At 35.6% G+C, this 23245-nt stretch overlaps 2 protein-coding genes across 2 annotated transcripts; one reads left to right on the top strand and one right to left on the bottom strand.

The window, feature by feature from the left end:
• Positions 1-563: 563 nt before the first annotated feature.
• On the bottom strand, positions 564-1001 carry LOC111916471 (uncharacterized). Its single transcript, XM_023912138.1, has one exon. It carries the CDS (start codon positions 999-1001, stop codon positions 564-566), a length of 438 nt encoding a protein of 145 aa, XP_023767906.1.
• Positions 1002-13190: 12189 nt separating this feature from the next.
• Positions 13191-15117, top strand: LOC122197555 (putative methyltransferase At1g22800, mitochondrial). The gene is made up of 5 exons (XM_042901768.1): positions 13191-13369; positions 13518-13587; positions 13688-13752; positions 13824-13902; positions 15010-15117. Exons 1-5 carry the CDS (start codon positions 13191-13193, stop codon positions 15115-15117), a joined length of 501 nt encoding a protein of 166 aa, XP_042757702.1.
• The last annotated feature ends 8128 nt before the right edge of the window (positions 15118-23245 follow it).

The following is a 23245-nucleotide window of genomic DNA, read 5'->3' as shown; positions in this document are numbered from 1 at the left end:
ATTACATTCTAGCTTGTATCACTTCTAACTATAAGCTTGTTACTTGATGGCGACCACGATACTTCAATCTTTTGGTTTAAGTTGGATACTACATAGAACTTGGTTCTCTGAACCACGTATCATACTTATCTTAGTCAAACTCGATTTGATATGACCACTAGGGTCGGAATAATAATCATCTTCTTAGTCATTACCGAAATTATGGTAACGACAGGCATGAACAAAACATAATTGATCAATTACTAGTGCCTTGGTAACCTTCTGACTTTCCCTGATCCAAGTGCGAGTCATGTGCTTTCGGTAGTATAGGCCTCTACTACCTTTCACACCTACTCATACTCATCCCAAGTATGGTCTCATAGTTCTCCAAGTCACCATACAAGAATTTCACATAGTCATTTAACACATAAGATAACATAACTAAGGTTTATATTATCTCTTGAAAATATTACATAGATATTCAAGTTCACCCAATATTATGCCTATTATATTAGGCTACACTACATGATACCATCTGTATGGCTACTTTATATCTTGCTCTTCGGATATATAGATCCTTACTCCTAATCCCTCGCATCTTCACCCGCTTCATTGAGGACCATCTGGAATGCTCTTGCCTTCGGCTTTGGTGGCGCATTCGTTCTTGGTGCTTCATTTTTCTTCGAGGAATCTTTTGACATATGCCCCTTTTCTCCGCATCCGTAGCATACCTTATCATTAAGCGTACAATCCTTAGAATACTGATCGATCCTCCCACACTTATAACAATTCACTTCTCCTTCGTATCTCCCATAATGCTTCTTCTTGCACTTTTCACACCACTTGGCTCTATACTTTTTGTCATCCAGGTTAGACTTTGAGAATGTTCCTTTCTTATCGGATCTTGAGGATACCCCAATCTTCCTCTTTTCTCTTGCCTTATCTTTTTCTATACCATTTTCTCTTATCTGGGTCTCTAAATTCTTAGCTGCTCTAACGATTGTCTTCAAAGTAATTGCCATTTTTACCGTTGCACCAAAGTCTGCTGGCAATCCGTTAGCAAACATATCTAACTTGGAGAGTTTAGTAGGCACCAAGTAGGGGAATATCTCATCTTTTTGGTCAATGCGGTGGCATACTCATCAACACTCATCTTCCCTTTCTTCAGGTTTTGAAACTCACTGTTTAGGTTTATCAGATGTATCTCTAAGCAATATTGCATTTTCAACTGCTCCATGAATGCTTCCCAAGACATCCTCAGGGATTCTCCCCATGTCATTTTATCTGCCAACAACTTCCACCAACTTAAAACTCTGATCTTTAGTTGTTTGACTGCAAAGACGGTTTTATGCTTATTGCTATAATTGCAACTTTCAAATACCATCTCTATCTCAGAGATCCATTCCATGATCTCTATTGACTTTGGGCTTCCAGAAAGACTTGGTGGCTTGGCACCCAAAAAGTTCTTATATATACACCCATCCCTGTCAATCCCTCTGTCTGAGTCGTTCCTCCTTACCGGTCAGGGTTCAGCTTGACTCACCGTACAACTGTAATTTCCCTCCTCCGATAGTTCTTCATTCAGTTTGAGTTGTAGAACAGGCACAGTAGGTCCATCCATATTAATAAGCGACATTTGTCTCACCTCCTCCCTTTATTTGGCCATCATATCCCGAATCTTTGCTTAGATTCCTACCATCGTGATTGGCTCGGGTGCAGCTGCTACCTCTAGTGCACGCTCGATCACTCGTGGTTCAAGTTGTTGGTTTCCATTAGCATTTCCTAATCCGATGCGAGTTCTCACCATTTTGATCTATACACCCTAGAAGATGTTCATGTCCGCGACGAGAATTAAGATAGGGAAAGCTTTATTTACGATAGGCGTATAAATCTCCTTATCACTCCGAAAAGTTACATGCCAGTTCTAATATTGTAATTAAACGTTCAGAAATTTGAACACATAAAATTTCCAGATCCGATCGACAATAGACCATAAATCTAATAGCACTATAAAGCATATAATGCATATTATAGCATAAACCATTTAGCACATAAATGCAATTTAGGTATCTTCCCTAAATAAGCTAGTGATCGTGTCTATTCAGGCACACATCCTAAATATAGCAGACACTCATCTAACAATCATTGCTTAGCATTCTAAGTTTAAGTCTAGAAATTTCCTAAAATTCCTAGTTTGCCTAAAATAATGCTCAGATACCAACTGTGACATTCCAAAATTCACGGTCATTTTTAAAAAATTATTTATGCTTATTTTAAAATCTGAGCATCCTTTTTTGAAGAATATTATTGTGGAATTTGTCCCAAAAAATATGATAAATATATAATCAAAGCATTTCCGAAGAAATGTATTTTATTTATATTAAAACATTGAGATATCATCGTCAATACATAGGCATAAACATAAACATTCCTTACATTCATTTACACTAATGATTTACATCTCCTTTAATCTCTCAGTGTAATGTATCTTTTCATCGATACCTGTGATACAAATAAACTGAGTGGGTCAAGTTGGAAAACCTGGTGAGTACATAGGGTTTTAAAACGACAATAATATAATTATTATGTTTAATCATCAAACAATTCACATAATTTCCCAACCCCATTATCTTCTTTATTCTTAAGGGTCTACCGTAAGAACCATACATTCTTTATTTATTTATTCCATGGAATAGGCACGACGTCCATCGCTGCTAGAGTTTACCCAACAAGCACTAAGTGCGTAACTGCTAATGTTATCTATTAGGCATAGCTGCCAATGTTCCTTTGTAAGACACTAAGTCCATTGCTACCAATGTTCATTTATAAGACACTAAGCCCATAGCTGCAAGGGTTTTTAGAGTACATCTGGTGAACACGTAGTTCAAAAACACATACAGGTTACCCAACAGGCACTAAGTCCGTAACTGCTAGAGTTTACCCAACAGGCACTAAGTCCTTAACTGCTAATGTTATCTATTAGGCATAGCTGCCAATGTTCCTTTGTAAGACACTAAGTCCATAGCTACCAATGTTCATTTATAAGACATTAACCCCATAGCTGCAAGGGTTTTTAGAGTACATCTGGTGAACACGTAGTTCAAAAACACACACAGGTTGCGAGCATGCTAGTGTTTTTAGGGATAACTCGAGGAAAAGAATGATGAGTTGCATAGGCATAATCGATCCATAGAGCGGATGCAGCAAGCTATGCAAGATGTTGGACTCTAACTCCCAGAGGATGAAGAGGGGGAGAATAATGAGCCACGAGAGGTGATAGCTGAAAGCCGCTCAGTTACTTGGGAGCGGAGCAAGGAGACCACTAGAGAATGTGTCGAGGGGCAGGGTAGTTCCTACAGAGCATTCACTAACCGAAAACCCCCTATTTATTGAGGAGGAGAAGACCCAACATTGTGCATGCAATAGTTGCGCAAGATGAGACAGATTTTCCGTTCAAGCGACTTCATGGAGTCAAAAAAATTTATTTATGTATCATTGAAGTTGGATGGTGATGCTACAAAGTGGTGGGAGGCATTGGAATCTGTTGTTCATGAGGCTACACTTCAAGCCATGACCTAGGAGGTCTTCAACCAAAGGCTTCAGGAGCGTTTCTGTCTACCGGGGTAGATAAGGAAGGTCGAGCAGGAGTTCCTTGCATTGGAAAAAGGAACTATGTCGGTTGTGAAATACAATTCATTGTTCTTTGAAAAGCTACAGTTTGGGAAAAATTAATGTCCCATCGAGGCAAAGCAGGTGGAACATTATGCTGAGGGGTTACCGGCAGAGTATCAAGCTACTGTGAGGCAACGCAACACTTTGGCAGCTGCCATGGATGAGGCACTTAGGGTCGAGGTTGATTTGGCTACACCAGGGCGTACAGTGATCAAGAGTGGGGAGAAGAGGAAATGGGAGGGTTTTTCTGATTTCTCGAAGAAGAAGTATAGTCAGCACAATGAGAAGGGTGACAAGGCGGTTATCAGGAGTGTTGTCACTTATAAACGTTGTTGAAAATAGGGACACAAGCAGGTGGATTGTAAGAGTCCTGATTTGGTATGTTATAATTGTGGAAAATGGGCCATATTAGTCGCTTGTGCCCAAATGCAAAGGTTGAAGCAAGTATCGGTGGTAAGGAGACTACAACACCAAGGATTCAAGCATGAGCACTTCAAATGACCACCGAGGAAATCAGACTCGATGATGAGGTACCCTTAGAACTTTTCATCTAAGTGTTTTGTGTGCTATGTGTAATAGTGTTTGATGCTAGCAGTGGTAGTGCATTTGTATTTGCTGTTTTTGTGCTCATTTTTGTGTTAATTCATTGTTTTTCTAAATTTTTGTGTTAGACATTGTGGTAGTGGTAGGGAATCTTGTTTTCATGTTTTGGGAAATGTTCGAGGAGTGTTATAATGTGGTGGTTGAACACACTTTTTCCCTTTTGACTTGGAATCCGATCGAGATCAAGTCATGTGATGTCGTCATTCATACGTTTTGGCTGTCTACCAACCATATTGAGGTTCTTTGCGTTAAAAACGTGTGTGAGTACTGATTTTGTGTGAGGATAAGATTGTATTGTGAGGAGATAACTGTAGGATTCGCTTTCATCATGAGTATTTGAGTTGAGCACATTTCCAGTGACGGTGTGTGAAGTTCCTCGACTCATGCGATAAGGAGTTCAAGGAATTCAGTGGAAACTTCCTCGTAGAAGTGGTCAAGGAGTTTTGTGAAGATAATTTTCCATTTTGATGATCTAGGAAAGCTGAGTGGTGAGTCTCTTTCTGTTAGACAAGTTATAGGGCGAGGGATTAATACACGAGTTGAGCGAGATGGAAGTTATCTTTGTTGGAGACAAACCAAATAGCCATGGATGAGATGATTCAAGCTCATTAAGTTGTTCGTATTGGTTTTTAATTCCGAGGAGAAAATCATTTTAAGGAGGGGACAATTGTAAAGACCCAAAAATCCTATCGTAAACGGCGCTAGTTTTTCCGTTACTCGAGGAACTATATATGCAAAATAAATTAGCTCTATGAGGTTAAAGTGGAATAAATTAACTAAAAATAGTATTATTTAATATCTAAAAGAATTAATCAAAATTAAAAGGTTTGCAGTTTAATGAAATTAATTTATGGAATTATTTGGGTAAAAACAATAATTCACTTAAATGGCTTTTTATGAGTTGAGGGGTTAAGGTGTCATTTATAGAAATCTATTTGTCAAGATAACTAGGATTAGGTGTGTTGGAGATCTTCTTAAGATTCCTGAGGTGCTAACTAGTAAATTTGGAGTAACCCCCAAAGAGAAGGATCGATCCTTCTCCTTGTGTCCGTCCAACACCATGTGACTACAAAAGAAAAAAAAAGATCGGCACTCTTCTTGCCTTGTGTGTGTCGATCTGAAGGGAAAGAGAGTAATCGAATCATGTGCCACGCTCGATCATATAACGAACAAAAAAGAAAACGATTCATGCTTGTTGTCGTGTACGTCGTCGATTAAGCCAAGAAGGAAGAAAAAAAACGAGTGTGATTTAGGGAAGAGGGAGTGCAACCATTTTTGGCCAAGTAATTGCTAAAACCATCTTCTAATCTCTTTTTTGGTGTTAATTTATCAAGTTCCTTTCAGTTGATGATTGTTGTTGTCAATTCTCTTCCTAATTGATGATTACAATCTCATCTTCTTCTTCCTAGAAACCTTTGAAGGTTCATGTGGTTTAATTTCAATTTTAGTGGGTGTTTATGATAGCTCAATTTCTGTCAAAATTTCTTATGAACACCTTCAATAATTTTATTGTTCAAGTTCATGCTTTGATCAACGTTTTTGGGTCACAATCTTTCTTGTTGATTTCTAAAACTTATGTTAACTTCCACCATAAATCAAGTTGATATTTTTCTTTGATAAAATCATGTTTTGAGTCACCCAATAAGCCTCAAAGCAATCTATCAAAGTCCTTCCATGAGACTTGGTGGTGGAAGAAATCCAAATTCCTATTTGTGCAATCTACTTTAACAACATATTTTGTTTTCCACCAAATGCTATGTACCTTGAAGTATGGGTTGTGGTTGGAATTGTCATTTTTATTTCTTGACATGTTACTTCTGTTAAGAAGTTAGTTTTTTTTAGCTTTTTGGGTGCTTATGGTTATGACTTAATAGATTAAGTGGTCAAAAAGTCCTTGAAATCCAAAGCTGGAAATTAAATTCAGCAAAATTACCAATCTGTCCCTATATTGGAAAATTATAGAAAAATCACCAGGAGTCGGATTAATGAGCCGTAAATTATAAAAGTTTTAGTTTTGAGTCTAGTTGGTCCATGAATTTTTCCAGGACCTGTTGTTGCCTCCAACTTAGATTAAAATTGACTTTTTCATCAGGTGGTCATAATTTAGCTGCATTGATAGGCAATTTTGTAAAAATCATATAAAATTGTAGAAAAATCGTTTGGACCATTAAAAGTACCTTCTGAAAATATACAAATTTGATGTTCTGGAATATGAAATAAAATAAAAATTATACAGGTCTCAAGGGTGCTAAAACAACTCTAAACAGGTGGCTGTTTGTGGCCCACTTTAAACAACTCACTAAATCACAACCTATACATCATCTTCGTAAGTACATCAATCAGTATAACGACTTGGAATCACTGATAAATCTTATTTATAGGTTCATAATAACGATGATGAACTTAAACATAAGTTATACTTAAATTATGGTAAGCATAACTCACTTACAAGGGAGTTTAGTGAGAAACCGGCCTCTGCGCGGGCAGAACTTCTAAGGTGGAAGCTCTTCTTCTCGGACCTTCTAGCGCTCCGGGGCTCGCTACTAACACCTAGGAGGTGCTAGGGAAAGGCTTAGATGGGTTTGGGGGTGTTTGAGAGAGAATGGGTTGAAGAAGTGTGAAGAAATGAGTGATTTGCGTCTTCTATTTCTAGGTTGTGAGGAGGCCGTACACTAAGCGTACTCTAGCATTATGCTGGGCGTAATGTCGCCATGTGTCACCATCTGGTGGCAAGCGTGGGGAAGAAGTGGCGGCGCAGATCACGATATATCTTAGAAAATTAATCGATCTAAAATTCGATTTACGAGCTATGTATTGCTACGCTATATCTTAGAAAATTCATAACTTCTTCAAACGAAGTCAGATTTGGACATTCACTATATACACGCTCTCGATTTAATGTCTACTACTACTTTCATTTAGATTTCTAAGGCTAAAAAATATTTCATCAAAAATTCACTTTTTATGTTACACGGAGCTGTGCCGGTTTGATAGCAAAACTTCGACGGGTCATAACTTCTTCATTATAAGTCAAATTTTAGCGCTCTTTATATATACGGAATCCTTGTAACATATACTATAACTTTGGTTAGAATCCTCTATCAAAAAGTCATTTTAACGCTTATTGTCTCTAAATTGACTAACCCGAATCTATGGGCGTTACATGGAGCATCTCTTCAACTTGATACTTTGGAGAGCATCTCAATTTCGAAGCATCCAAATCATCCAAATGGTAGTAAGAAAATTTTCCTTTACCGCCCTCTTCTTTGATTGCAACAAACAATTTGAATCCATCGAACTACAAAGATCGGTAACATTGTTGAATAAAGGAAATGGTAAATCAAGCCACTTGAACACTCATCTCTAAACATTTTTGGCTACGTCACACTGGACAAACACATGATGGAAGTCATCCATTTGTAACTCACATGAAGGACAAAGAACCAAAGGGACATCAACATTTCGATCCATCAAGTTTACCAAAGAAGGAATTCTATCCAAAAACACAATCAATAAGATGATAATTTCTTTTAAAGGAACTAAAAAACACCATCAGGTGACACCACCACCATCCTGTAAAAAAATACCATTAATATGCTTTTGAGTGGAATTAACCACAAAAACACCATCCAAGCCTAATTCCCATACCCATTTATCCATCCGATCCGTGAGAATAACCTGTGACAAACATGAAAAAAGATTTGAGAATTGAGATGTAGTCATCCTCTTCACATAACGGTCTATTCCAAATCCACACCTGCTCCCCGTGAAAGCATTTATCACTAACCAAACAGTTATTATTAGATTCCCAACACATACACACAAAGGATCTTTTCAAAAGCAGACCATTTCCCAACAATTTATCATCCCAATAACAAGTGCTTTCACCATTCCCCATGCGCTTTCTTAAATAAAAAGCGAGATAATATTTTTTTCATGAAAGAAACTAAACAGATTGCTCATCTTAATCCACACACTCGAACCATCCGGCTTCTTGTTTAAATGGCCACTACTAGAAAAACAACCTTTTACAACACACATTGTGCGTCGTAAAACGCTCAGACGATGCACAAATGCGCGTCAAGGAAGACCCTATAACAACGAGAGACGACACGCTTTTGCGTGTCGTCTATTTACGACGCGCATTTATGACGCCCATTTACGACACACATTTACGACACCCAGTTATGATGCACAATGCGTATAAAGGAACGCCATGTCATAAAGGAAGACGACATACATTTGCGTGTTGTAACCTTACGATGCGCGTGTTTATGACACGTAAAGTGTATCAAGTAAGCCCATTTCATAAAGGAAAACGACACGCCATTGCGTGTTGTAACATTACGACACGCCTTTACGACTCGCAATGCATATCATTAAATCTACTGTCATAAACGAAGATTAGACACATTTTCATGTCATAAATTCCAGCTACCAGTGACTATACACCTTTACAACATGCATGTACGACACACATTTACAACGTGAATACACATAATAAAAAAACAAATATATATACCAAAACATTCAGTTTCATCTAAACGTCAAACAAGTTACCTAACAACATTACATATATGTCAAATTACCTAAGTTACACTACATGTCAAGTTACCTAAGTAACATTACAAAAAGTTAACAAAAACATGTACATGCGTGTCAACAGACTACCTAGCACTACAACACATGTCAAAAGACCATACCTTGCATTTCACTCTAACAGTAAGTTGCTATATTTAACAAATAAGCATAAAATATCCATTATTCTTTCTTAATAGAGCATTGTACTTTCAAATGAATGAAAGCACATTGTTATTTTTGCATGTAACCTAATATTTCAATTATAATTGTGAGAGTATGATGCCATAAAATGATCCTTTTTCAAATCCTTTCCTATTAAATTATAGTAATGAAAGTAGAATGTTATATCCTTACATTGTCTTTGACCAACACTTCAATTCCTACTTCCACTATCTCCTTCATGAACCTTAGCATGTAGTAGCCACATTCGGTAGATCCGGGTTGAACTGGACACTACACAATTACATATAAAATGATCATTGCAATTGATCCAAAAAATAAACTTAAAACTACAATTTCAATAAGGAATTAAGTGCTGACCGTAACATTAACCCAATTTAGTTTAACCCTTTTGTTGGATCCACTTTGTGTTGCGTACAGAACCATTGCCCTATAAAAAACATTAACAAATAGGTGTTTATTGTATTCACATCAAATGTTTTGATGATTTATATTACTTACGAATCAACAATTTGCTTCAACTGCATATTGAAATTTCCAGAACTCATGGAATCAAGATAATAGCAAGTATCTAATTTCATGTCTAGTACACCCAATACCCAATGTCTTGTACAAAAACCACAAACAAAATTAATTCAAATAACGTAATTGCAGTCGTTCTCGAAATAAAATGTCAAAATCAAACCCGAGATTATAGGGCATAAAGATGATGTCATTACCCTTTCTACTAGATAACCAATCTGTTAAACCTCTGCTTGCATCGTCAATATTATTAGATTTGCCTTTACACGTACTTAGCGAGATTAAAGTCGGGTTCACAAAGCAAATTCCATGATATATTTCTAGGGGGGCATACTTCATTTTGTTAAACAACACCCTATTATCATACAACCACTAAATTCATTAAACAAATTTTGTTGTAAGACACAATATTATTTAAATTAAATTTCTTGCACTTACATCATATGACACAATGACAGCACCGGTCTGCTCACCATTGTAAGAACTGCTTCAAAATCATCCCATGTTAAGTACGTGTAACTATCATACCCAAAAAGATCGTTCTCACTTTGCACTTTTATAGAATCAACCTTTGTAGCTTGTCCATCAGCCATCATTCCAGTCATTTTCAAAATACTACTCTTCTTAATCCTTATCCTTGTCTTCATTTATGCTCTGTTCCACCTTCTTTGCAAGGTCACATTTTGTTTCTCCTTCTTTTTAATCTTCTTTTTCTATTCCATTCCCTTCTTCCATATCATCCCCTTCTTCCACATCACATGGTTCTTTTTGTCCATCAACCATTTTTCCTGTCCCCTTTTCTTTCTTATTACTTCCTATTTCTTCTTTTAAAGGTGTTGCATCTTCCTTCACTAGTGTTGCATCTTTCTTAACTGGCATTGCATGTTTTTTCACAGGTTTTGCCACCACTTTTCCCCACAAAAATTATCAAAAATATAGAATGAAACAGGAATCATTTACTAAAGCTGAAAAAGAACTCACTCAAATATCAAAAACATTGAGAAAACCAAGGGCGAATCTGTGAAAACTTTGTCGGTTTTAAATCTCTGAAAATTGTCTGTTTTAAAAAGAGGATCTGTAGTATCTGATGATGATACTAACAGAAACAAGTCAGGATTAACAGAAACAAGTATACATAGACAATTATTCAAACGGTCAAGGTTTATGTGCAAATAGTATTACCAGGTCAGAGCATCGAATAACTAAGTGTCTTGGCCAACTTAGTATGTGTCCTAGTGCATATTTGACGTTTACAATGAACTCATCTTCAAGTGGAATGAGTATTAAAGCTTCTCCTTTTAAAATTGTTTCCTTCATAACTTGAATGTTTTCATCTATTACATAAACGTAAAAAATAATTAAGGTCCAATCTTCTAAAAAATGAAAATATATAAATAGTAATAATCCAAATATTTTTCAAAATAAACGATGCACTAGACTTCATTATGGTTCCTTTAGCGACTACATTTGCAGCAAATTCAACCGCAAGAAGACATGAATTATCCTACCAAAATATAGTATGTTAGTTTGTAGAAAAAGAAAATACTTTAAATATAATTTTCATAATTGTCTTCAAGGACTTACAATTAATTCATCCCGTGGTTCTTTTTCAACATCTTCAATGACGCCCCCTACTTGGCAACTTGCGGCTTCAGAAACATTAAGTACACATATTTTTAGTTTCTCCAAGTCATCTTCAAGTTTGTTGATTCGTTTATCCACCCTCTCGTTCTCAATATCCAAGTAATATATAACATTCTTGGGTAAATAAAAGTATTGTTGTGGCGTTATAAATTTACCCATCCCTCGTACACGCCCACGTTGTTCCTGAGTACCCAAGGCCTCTGTAAGCACATCATGTGTTCCACATGTAACCTCTCCAAAGCTTCCCAATTTCTGCAGCTCATCCTATAAAAAAATTGGGACTAATATTAGAAAAAAATGGGACAAATGTTATTTTTTTATATATATTTGGTATTCAATGAAACTTACAATTTTATCAACAATCATCTTGACATCTGATTCGTATCCCCCTGTCTCCAACTCTATTGCTTTTTCCACAACAGTGTCCTATCAATCTCCTCTTCCGTCTTGCTGGTTTCTTGCATCTAAATTATCAAGAATAAAAAAGTCAATTAACATAAATATATACAAATAAAATGATCAATACTTAGCGGGAATCATACAATGTCATTAATGAGTCCAACATATCCTTTTCTGCTCAAACGATGATTGTATTTATGATGTGCATGGGTATTTTTAGCTTTCGTACTTTTCTCCTGCTTTAGAAACATTAAAATTGTAACTACAAACTTTTAACTTTCCACTTTTTTGTAATTCTATGGGATACAAATGCATATAAGAAAAGTTTAACAAACGCCCCACTTTTTTGTAACTCTATGGGATACAAAAACTTTCAAGTATTCTTTCTTTATAAACGGATAATCTTTCAGAGGTTTGAATAGATTTGCCTTGGGATCTTCACTTTGGTTCTTAATGAACTTGGCATATAGATAATGTTTCAAGTTTATCCACTTCTTCCCAATCAATTGGAGAGTTTTCTTCTGGCTCTTTGGGTCAACTACAAACTTTTCCTGAAACTTAAAAAAAAGGTAAAAAACAATGGATAATATAATTTGGTTCAACTTGGTGCCTTTGTGCACAAGAAATTCAAACAAAAGTGGGTCAAAAAGGGACAAAAACAGATTTGAACAAAGGTAATAACAGGAAGAATCAGAGACTTACCAAAACATGTTGCCATAACCCTTCCCTTACTTCATCACTAACATCCAACCAAGACTCATAGGTTATGGGAACCATTGTTCTTGCAACCAAACCCTCAAAAGTAGATAGTTTTGTGGATTCCTTTCCAATCGGGACATCTTTTTTATTGTAAGTTACTAGAAGTTTCACTTTATTAGCTTTTGCCTTTGTTCTCAGACCTCTTTGTTTGGAGTCCTCATCGTGATATGAAGTTGAATCCGATTCCATATCACAAAAACACAACACAACTTTTTTCAACATGATTCAAATAAAATTAAGAACATTGTTATTTGTCGCAGATGGAAAAAAATTAATCACATTCAAAATCCGAAATAAAAACATACCAAAAACTTTATTATTCTGCAAAAAAAATATTTAAACTAATATGCCCTCGCCATCCGGGCGCATACACAAAAAATCATTGTCAAGGTCTAATAAAGCGGAGTCTTGTGTTATATCAAAACCAGCATCAAATTCCAACATATCATCAGTTTCACCATTTGATTCATACTTGTACATCATATGTGGTGTGAATCCAACAACCTGCAAATTCTCATCTTGTTGATCTTGAACATAAAAAACCTGTTTGGCTTGACTAGCTAATACAAAAGGTTCAGACTTCCGACCAAGCCTATCAATGTTAACTATCGTGAATCCTAAATCATCTTTTTTTACTCCACAGCTATCAACCCAATCACACATGAATAGTAAACATGCAATAATCAGGATCCCATATCTTCTTTATACGATCGAAGTAAGTAACAGCACCATACACTAGATTAGAGTCTTTTACACTAGCAATATGCATAGTATCTGCAACTAAATATACTCCACTGCATTGAGTTGTTCTAGACTCATTTCGAGATGTTGTATGAAAATGATACTGATTTATGGCAAAACCGCTATATTTACTAACAGAAAAGTTAGATGGCATAGAGAAGCTAATTATGATGGATTCATCACATGACATGGTGAAATTGTGTAAAGATTCAGAAAAGGATTTGTCTAGTGATAACATTGAAATTTCATTTTTGGTAGGCGATAAAGAATTTTTACCTATACAAGCAAGGTATACTATTTAAACTTTTTAGTAAAATGTTATATATATATATATATATATATATATATATATATATATATATATATATATATATATATATCATAAGTTTTAGTTTTACAACTTTTACTTACTTGGATTGTTCTTTGTGGTGTTAAAGTTCTGTTGATTTAGTGATAAGTTGCTTGGGACTCCACTGGACAAACGATCTTCCTGGTGCAATGATACAAGTAATGATACATATGTGAAAAGATGATTATGCCCTTCTCAATAGTAGCCTACGGGAACTAATGTACTGATAATTGGCTACTTGGTCTATATGTCTGACAGAGTAGGGTTGCATTGAAACATGATCTCTTGTCTTTAGCAGCTATTTTTGGTGGAGAAACACTAAAGTTAGTTTTACCTTTTTTTCTTGCAAAATGATAGTTTTCTTCTGCTTGTGATGAGTTATTTTTTAATGTAGAGAGCTGAGAATTGCATGCACTATAGCACACATGGAGCGTGAAGGTGGTGTGAGTCTAAGAATATCACCATTAACAGAAGTATAATATTTTTCATATCTATTTACTGAATTTCCCTTATCTATTTCCATCCATTCATTTGATAGATAGCTTCACCTTCGCACACAAATAGGTACGAGATGCAGGCAATCTATTGACTAGAGTAGCAAATGGCACTTTGTCGAGAGGCAGTGATTATTATTTTTTCAAGTAATTGAATTGGCAAAAGCACTACAAAATGGAGTCTGTTTTTAGAAATTGAGAACAAATCCATAGGGGTAGATGGGGCATTTTACTATATTTCAGAAGCATGGATCTCTTAACATATCTAGAGCTATCTGTAGATCTTTTTATCTTATAACAGTAAAGAATTTGATATACCAGAAACCAGTTATATATATATATATATATATATATATATATATATATATATATATATATATATATACTAGATATGTTTTAGGTCAGTTAATTAACATCTTGTTCAAGTTGAATAGGTACAAAAAATAATATTTCAAATTTAAAAGGACAAGAAAGTAAAAAATGTTTCTTTCTTATAACACATGTGCACCCAAGACCCACATCTTTATATGACACAATAGAATATGAAAAATAAAAAACTTTTGTACTCTTAAAAATAGATAGATAGATAGATAGATACCTTTTCTTTACTTGGTATGTGGAATATTGGTGTAATTTATAGCATAAACTGTTGCTTTATCACCCTTTGAGGCTGCAGCACCTGGAACATCTTTCTTAGTAGAAGCTACGCAAACAAGAGAACCAAAACTTTAGTAAGTGAGAAGAGCTTAAATGAATTAGAGATTGCTGAAATGATTATGTGTTCCTATATCCTTTCTTTTATTTTATCTTGCATGGATAAAACTCGATTATCAATGAAAAGGTATAATATTTTGAAGTATTTGATTATTATTTTGACTGTCTTTTATTCTAATTTCTATTTTAGTCATGACTTCTAGAGAAACAGAGAAGGTTGTAGGTGATCCTGAACTTCCTGTTTTGCATCATGCTCTTGTTGAAACCAGTGCATAAGTACAAAAATCTGAACATGTAAGTCTTTAAGCTCAATAAAAATAATGAACATCCACTTTCCAAAATATCATAATAGTCACATTGTACTTTTTTCAGGTTGTTGTGAAAAATAAAGAAACCCGAAATCACCTAAAAGAACTCAATGCTGAAAAAGAAAGAGATATGGAGTGTGTTCGCCAAAGAGATGAACTTTATAGACATTGAGTTCATTCACCTTCCATGGAAGTTTACACAAGATGAAACCATGAAAATAGCAGCTATAATCGACAATTGGAGGAGAAAATCCAACTAAGTCCAAGCATATACATGAGGAGAAAACCCAACTAAGAGCATCGGTTTTCTTGAAATGTTACCTTGTGTTCAACTTGAGAAGCTTCAGAAGGTGAGAAACCCTTGAATGTGTTCAATTTATCATCGATTTCATGGATACCAAGCGCCTCTTCCCCTTGCGTCGACTTTCTTATTCTCTTGCTCTTCTGTTACTTGGTTCTTTCAGCAGGAACACCAAGCTCAAGTGACTTCTCCAATACCTTAATCGGACCTAGGGCACGTAAAATTGAGTAGTCTCCAATGATGGCAGGAGAGCCCAAGCTCGTCGGCGAGGTGAAGTCAGCCGGAAGAGAAGTAACCTAACATCGTCGAAAGGGACGTTGTCTGCAAGGCGAATCGACGATCGATTGTAGAGAGTGTATTGAGTGATGATCAGTGAGTGTTTTGATCTTTGTTTGAAAAGCCCTAGATATATTAGCAGATACCTTGATTTTTTAAACAAGCGCGCGTTTCATTAAAATTCAAAGGCGACGGTTATAGAGGACGCACGTTAAATATAAAGCGCCCTCCGTGTTTTTGTTTTTTTTTTCGTTAAGACACTAATTTAAGGGCACGCAATAATGCATGACCTAAATGCTTAATTTTTTTTGAAGAGAGGACACCATTTTAAGTTCACTCACTTTTACGTAACATAAATCACTGAGTGTCACGGTTTGCGCGTTGTAAAAGGGTCTTTTTCTAGTAGTGAGCCATGCCCACTATTAAACTCGTTAATTCCTCTAATGAAATTTGACCAAACTGAATTCAGGCCATTAAAAAACCACCATCTCCACTTCACCAACAAATCATAATTAAAATCCCTCAAAATTACAATTTGAAGCCTACCCTTCTCCTTAGAATTAATAACCTTATCCCACTTGACCCAAGCTATCTTTCTTACAATTTCTATTGCTCCCTAAAAAAACACGCCCTTAAGCTCTCAAGAACTTTAATTACTACTATAGGAACCTTGAAGATCAAAAAGTAGTAAATATCCCAACTTCCAAGCACATATTTGATTAAAGTTAACCTAGATCCGGACAAATGCAAGTTAATTTTCCAATTAGCCAAACAGTTTTAGAACTTTTAAACCACCAAGTTCTAGCTGTCAACACGTCTGATATTAAGCCTAACAATAATACCAAAATACAAAAAAGGGATAGAAGTAGCCGAACACCTAGTACCAGCATCCATATCTTCAACATGATGAAAATTAATCCCAGTCCCATATAAATTTGATTTATGTAAGTTAATAGGCAGCCCATATATTAAATAAAAACAATTGAGAATAGTTATTATATTCTCAATGTTATCTTTATCCTAACCACCCATGAAAAGAAAGTTATACGCATAGTAAGGATGATAGATATTGAACACCAAAACTCCCTCCTCTAGACATTTGAATAACCCATGTAACAACATTATCCATAGCAACATGTAACCCTTTCATCGCCAAGATAAATAAAAATGGTGATAAGGGATCACCCTGCCTAAGACTTGTTTCAAAAAAAAAAAAAACTTTGTGCAACTGCCATTTATAAGAACCGAAGCACGCGAAGACTCCAAACAAACTTGAATCCACATTATCCATTTTTGGTCAAAATCCATAATCTCCATAAGTTTTAAAATAATCCCTAGAGACTGATTTGTAGGTATTATCAAAAACCACTTTGAAAATCATAGATTTTTTTTGCACCACTTAATAATTTCATTTACCATGAATAGGCCGTCTAAGGTATGTCTACCTTTGAAAAAAAGTAGACTATGTTGGGCTAATAAGAGAATCAATCACCATTTCCAATCTATTAGCTAAAAATTATGCAATTATTTTGTATTACACCCTAATTAGGCTAATCGGTCTATACTCTTTAATAGAGGAAGGATTGTCAACCTTAGGAACCAGTGTAATAAATGAAGAATTGCACCCTTTAGGAGTATCTCCATTACTTAAAAAATCCTCCAAAAAGTTAATAAAATCCACTACCACACGACCAAACTATATCATTGATTTTCTCATGATAAAACTGAGAAATGAGAGAGTATTTATGAGTTGTAAACTTCTTTGGCGATCAAGAGCTAGGTCGAGAAAAATTTGTACAAAAAAATACTAAACTTCTCTTTGAAGAATGAAAAGAAACAATCTTTTACTTGGTTCAGATCTATCACCCACACCCCCATCAATCAACCACACCCCATCAATCATTAATCCATTAATAGTCGATTTTTTTTCTTTTAAGTGTGGAATGAAAGAAATTAGAGTTTTCATCACAATTAACACCTATTTTATTTTACTCTTATGAGCAGTATCCATACTTTGTATCTTATCCAAATCCTCCAAAGACTTCAAAATATCAATTCTAGCTAAGCCCAAATCATCTTCTCGATTCCCATAATGTATAATATTATCAATATCATCCAACATGTTTAACAAACTTCTCCTTTTCCCAAAGTTTTGAGCAGCCACATTCTTGTGCCAACATATGTTTGTATTGAATAAGAATGATTATTTAAAATTTGATATTGACGAACACTAGAATGATTTTGTAGGTTTTGTGTAAATAAAGTCTTTGGTGTTCATTTTTTGGGTTTTTTTTTTATTGTTTTGGGTTTTTAAAACAAATATGAATGACATATTTCTTCGAGAATCAACACGGTTCCAATGGATTGTGGATAAATATTATAATTCTATTCGAATATGACATGCATCTAATAATATTGTCTTCAAATGAAGTTGGAAATATTTTTTGGGTGTTCTTTGGTTTTTCAAATTTTAATATTTTTTTATTCAAGTATGATACTTCAATTCTGTTGGAAATATTTTCGTTTGTTATAATGTAGAAGTTAACATAACAAATTCTAATAATCTAGTCAATGAAAATGGATTTTGATTGCGTCTTCTCTAGAAATATATTAATCATGTTAGAGTAGAGGTAAGTGGTTAATTGTATTGTTAGCTGATAAAAAATTGATTGTACATGTATGCTTTGTTAGAATTCGATTTATTCTATTAGAATTTAAAAAAGTTTTTAACTGTTTATTCTATTTGAATGGTAATGTTATGTTTTAAGAATGTTGTTTAATATGTAGTGAATGCAGATACAATAGTAATTCCTAGTACGAGTGTGAAAAAGGAGAAACGACAACACTTATTAAGATCCACACCAGAGAAGAAAAAACCTTGTCCGTTAAATGTGTTAATAAGAGAAAGAGAACACAAGTAAAAAAAATGGACAAGGTGCCTATGATGATAAGAGGGAAAAAATGTAGAACGAGGTGGTAAAACAAAATGTACAGGAAAACAGGAACAACTTGGGGTAGATGTTATGAAAAAAATGCACCTAAGAATACGGAAATTAATTTGAATGAAATGTACAAAAAAATTAAAAAAAGACTATCCAACTTGTTTAAGAAGATTTCCTATGATAATGACACCAACTAGGATTAATGTAGTTGTTAAAGTGTTGTCAATAGCACAAAAAAGCAATTTTAGATATGGGATTTGGATCATTGCTGCATATAGATATGGATGTTGTACCAAGTTTGCTAAATTATTATCTACAAGATGTATATGATCCAGTAAACAATAGTATTGATATGGAGAATGGAGTCATTAAGATAAAGAAAGAGCTGGTGCATAAGATGATGGATTTACCAATGGAAGGTTTTCTTTTACATATGGTTTTGGTTTTGTATCTTTCTAGATTATTTAAATAATTCAAAACACTTGCATATAAATAAATGGGTCATTCTCGAGTCATATTCGAGTTGAAATTCTCAACCCTAACCTTACCCATTTATTTTTCGTGTCGTGTCGTGTCAACCCGTTTATTTAAACGGGTTGAAATATCTTACCCAAACCCATTTATTTCGTGTTGTGTCAATTTTTGCCACCTCTACATTTCATTATCATTGTTATTTGTTTTAAGAGCCTTTACACATAACTTGAACATACCCTTTACCCACATACACACCATTTTTGGCTAACACACATTTATCCGACTCAAACACCAAGAGATAGCTATGCTTGTTCAACAACCAACCCTATTGAGAGAAAAACTGGATAAGAGATAGTAACAAGATAATAAGTTAATCTGAATGAATCTTGTTAGCTGAACAATAATAAGTTATATTGCAGGAATGCAAGCAAAGTAATTAGCAGAAAGTTTATATCAATAAGCATTAAAAAAAGTAGACACTTAGTTGAATCGTAACATGGTTTGCATGCAAACATAAATTAACATATGATGAACAACATAAGTGAAGAGGGACCCGGTTTAAGTATCAGTAAGATAACTTGAGATATAGAGATGAAAGATCTTATATTGATAAGCTCTGAATTGGTAATTAAACATGAAGTGAGAAACTTTATTTATAGAGTCCCAAATGTTACACAAAAATATTAAACTATTACAAAGTAGCAGACTTTGGTGACCCTGAAGAGTACACTGGATAATTGATGTAGTCTGTGACTACAGGAAAAGACAATTTAACTAGGCGTATTGTCAAACGCAAAGAACAGGGGCACTATCGTGTGCCTGACGATCAAGAATTGAGAAATTGATCTCGACTCTTTATTGCAAAACAAAAACGAATTCAGAATATCACACACCAAAAAACCTGATGCACGTTTTGACCCAGTACTTATAGCTAAACAATACGAAACCTAATACCACTAGAAAACCTCAACAGATAAAGACTAAATAAAAAAACAAAATAAACTAAACTTGGGCTTTACTCTTTCTCGAATACAATCTCGGCCAGGGGTAAATTAGGAAAAAAAACACTATCACTATATTGCATCAACGCATCATTCTCCCCTGCTTGAAAAAGAACTCGTCCTCGAGTGATTATCAGGATACAAAGGCAGATCCGGCTGAAAAATGGTGAGGTCAGACACATTAAACGTAGGCGAAATCGACCAGCCATCCGGTAGATCAACAACATAGGCATTATCATTCACTTTCCGAATTATCTTGCAAGGGCCAATTTTCTTCATCTTGAGCTTGTTATACGTACCCACTGGGAACCTTTATTTTCGTAAATGAACCATAACGAGATCACCCACTTCAAATACTTTCTCACGTCGATGTTTGTCACGTGCTTCTTTATATTTAGCATTAGACAACGCTAGCTTTTGTTTAACCTTTTCTTGGACTGCTTCGATTTTTTAGCCAAATTTTCAGCAGCTAAACTGTGCCTAGGCAACGTAGGTAACTGAATAAGATCTAGTGGATGTTTAGGTTGCCTTTGGTAAACAATCTGAAAAGGCGATTTACCAGTTGACCTGTTGACCATGTTATTAAAAGCGAATTTAGCTGGAGCGAGAAATTGGTCCCATTGTTTAGGGCGATTGCCACAAAGACACCTTATTAAATTCCCTAAGGTTTTGTTCACCACTTCAGTCTGCCCATCTGTTTGGGGATGGAAAGAGGTACTAAATTGGAGCGTGGTCTGAAATAACCTCCAAAGAGTGCGCCAAAAATGACTAAGAAACTTGGAGTCACGATCAGATGTGATTGTTGAAGGAATGCCATGTAAACGAACTATTTCCCGAAAGAATAATATGGCAATATTAGACGCATCCGCCGTTTTTTTGCAAGGGATAAAATGGGACATTTTGGAGAAACGATCAACTACCACAAACACAGAATCATTTCCTCTTGTTGTCTTGGGAAGACCTAAAACAAAATCCATAGAAATATCTTCCCAAGGGCCGTCAGGAATAGGTAATGGAGTATACAAACCAGTATTTTGGGATTGGCCTTTGGCTTTCGGACAAATAACACATTTAGCAACAAATCGACCCACATCCCGTCGTAATTGCGGCCAAAAATAACGCTCTTCAACTAACGCAATAGTCTTATCCCTTCCAAAATGTCCTCCTAATCCGCCTCCATGCAATTCTTTGATAAGTTCTTCCCGTAAAGAAGTACGGGGAATATAGAGACGATGATCATAGAACAGATAACCATCAAGCTTAAACATAGGTGGAACTATGTTGCTGCTCCATATCTTTTTAAAATCTTCATCATCAGCGTATAACTCCTTCAAATCTTCGAAACCAAGGATTTTTGTTCGTAAGGTTACTAATAACTCAGCCCGACGACTCAACGCATCAGCCACCTTGTTCTGATCACCGGATTTATGTTTTAAAACAAACGAAAACGTTGCAGATATGAAACCCACCACCCATGCATGCGATTTAATTTTTGTTGACTATTAAAATACTTAAGTGCTTCGTTGTCTGTATAAAGAATAAACTCACGATGGAACAGATACTGCTCCCAATGTTGTATGGATCTATAAATCGCATAAAATTCTAACTCATAAGTAGTCCACTTTTGTCGTGCCTCACTAAATTTCTCATTAAAGAATGCCACGGGTTTCCCGTTTTGGGACAAAACAACACCGATGCCTATAATTGATGCATCACACTCTAAAGTGAAAAGTTTATCGAAATTGAGCAAAACTAGTAAAGGAGCAGAAGTCAACTTTTCTTTGATGAGGGCAAAACTTCGACTAGCTGTATCTCCCTATTCATATTCATTTTAATTTTATTGGTCATGATCTTTTGGAAAATCATCCACCATCCTTGCAACAGGCGCGCATGTTTCATCATAGTCAACACCCTCTAGTTGATTGTACCCTTTTGCAACCAAACGAGCCTTCTTGCGAACCCCCACACTCGATTCATCTAACTTGTTATTATAAACCCATATGGTTCCAACTACAATATGGCCTTTAGGCTTCGGTACCAGATTCCAAACCTGGTTTCTTTCGAACTCAGACTATTCTTCTTGCTTTTCTATTATCTAATCAGGATCTAGAAGAGCTTCTTTCGTGGTTTTGCATGCGATCATAGGTAGGAAAGCTGCATAATGACAATGATTAGTTAAGTCTGTAGAGGAACGAGTTTGAATACCTGTAGATGGATTCCTGATCATCTGGCCTAGTGGGTGATCTTTCGTCCAGATATGTAGATGAGATTGATGATGATCTACAACTGAACTCGAGGGAATATCCTCTACTTCAGTGGAGTCTTTGGGTCTAGCTGATGAAGACTATTCCCCCTAGCTTTGAGAGCATGCCGCACATGAGTTTTGGACTGTTGGGATTGGGTCTATAGCTGAATTTGAGGGTTCCCCCTGAACTGATGATGGTTCCTTCAGGACCGATGATGGTTCTGCCTGAACCGATGATTGAGTTACCATCCTTGGATCCTCTTCGGTATCCCTATCAATCTTCAGAGACAGCCGATTGATTGGTCACTTTGTATACGGGTACTGGAGCAGGATCTTCAAGTACTGGAACATCGATGGTTGTAATTTCTAAAGGATTTGAGTTTTCCCCCTCAAACGGCAAGGTGGAAGTATTGAATGAGGTTCCTTCACAACGGTCGATCCAAATACTTCTAAATGTTATTGTTGTGCTATCAGAGACACCAATATCTCTGATAGATGTGTAGTCTCTGCGGGATCAAAGAGATTGTTATAGTTAAATTCAACTAAGTTTAACGGCCCTGAGGATCATAGAATGTCATTTTCAAGGATGAAATTGATTTCGTTGATGGGAGTTGTGCTGAGGACAAAATAGTCATCGAATTTGAAGTCAAAGCTTTTGACTATTAGTTGTGTTCTCCATATGAGAACACGATATGCAAACATTGTTCGTTGGGTAACCCAAAAAGGATGCCTTCATCAGATTTTGGTGCAAATTTGTTGAGATGGTCGTTGTTGTCCACAAAACAACTGCAACAAAAAATGTGAAAGAAACATACATTGGGTTTTTTGTTGTTAAGACCTTCATATGGAGTTTTGTTAAGGCGTTTGCAGATAATACTTCGATTTTGATCAAAACCTATAGTAGCCACTGCTTCAGCCCTAAAGTAAAGAGGTAAGTTGGCAAAGTTGAGCATTAATCTAGCAGCTTAGACCAACATTCTTTTCCTCCTCTCCAGTACTCCATTTTATTGAGGTGTGTAAGGTGCCGATAAGTTATGGCTAATTCCTTTTGATACTAAAAA

The sequence above is a fragment of the Lactuca sativa genome, chromosome 4 (assembly GCF_002870075.4).
Source record: "Lactuca sativa cultivar Salinas chromosome 4, Lsat_Salinas_v11, whole genome shotgun sequence".
In the NCBI taxonomy this organism is placed as follows: domain Eukaryota; kingdom Viridiplantae; phylum Streptophyta; class Magnoliopsida; order Asterales; family Asteraceae; genus Lactuca; species Lactuca sativa.
The sequence above is the reverse complement of the archived record's forward strand: the minus strand, read 5'-3'. Positions and strand labels throughout refer to the sequence as shown.

Coding starts and splice junctions, on each gene's coding strand:
- LOC122197555 (XM_042901768.1), top strand. CDS start 13,191: ATGGCAAAACCGCTATATTTACTAACAGAAAAGTTAGATGGCATAGAG. Junction 13,370..13,517: donor TTTTTACCTATACAAGCAAG/GTATACTATTTA, acceptor GTGGTGTTAAAG/TTCTGTTGATTTAGTGATAA. Junction 13,753..13,823: donor TTTGGTGGAGAAACACTAAA/GTTAGTTTTACC, acceptor TTTTTAATGTAG/AGAGCTGAGAATTGCATGCA.
- LOC111916471 (XM_023912138.1), bottom strand. CDS start 1,001: ATGGCAATTACTTTGAAGACAATCGTTAGAGCAGCTAAGAATTTAGAG.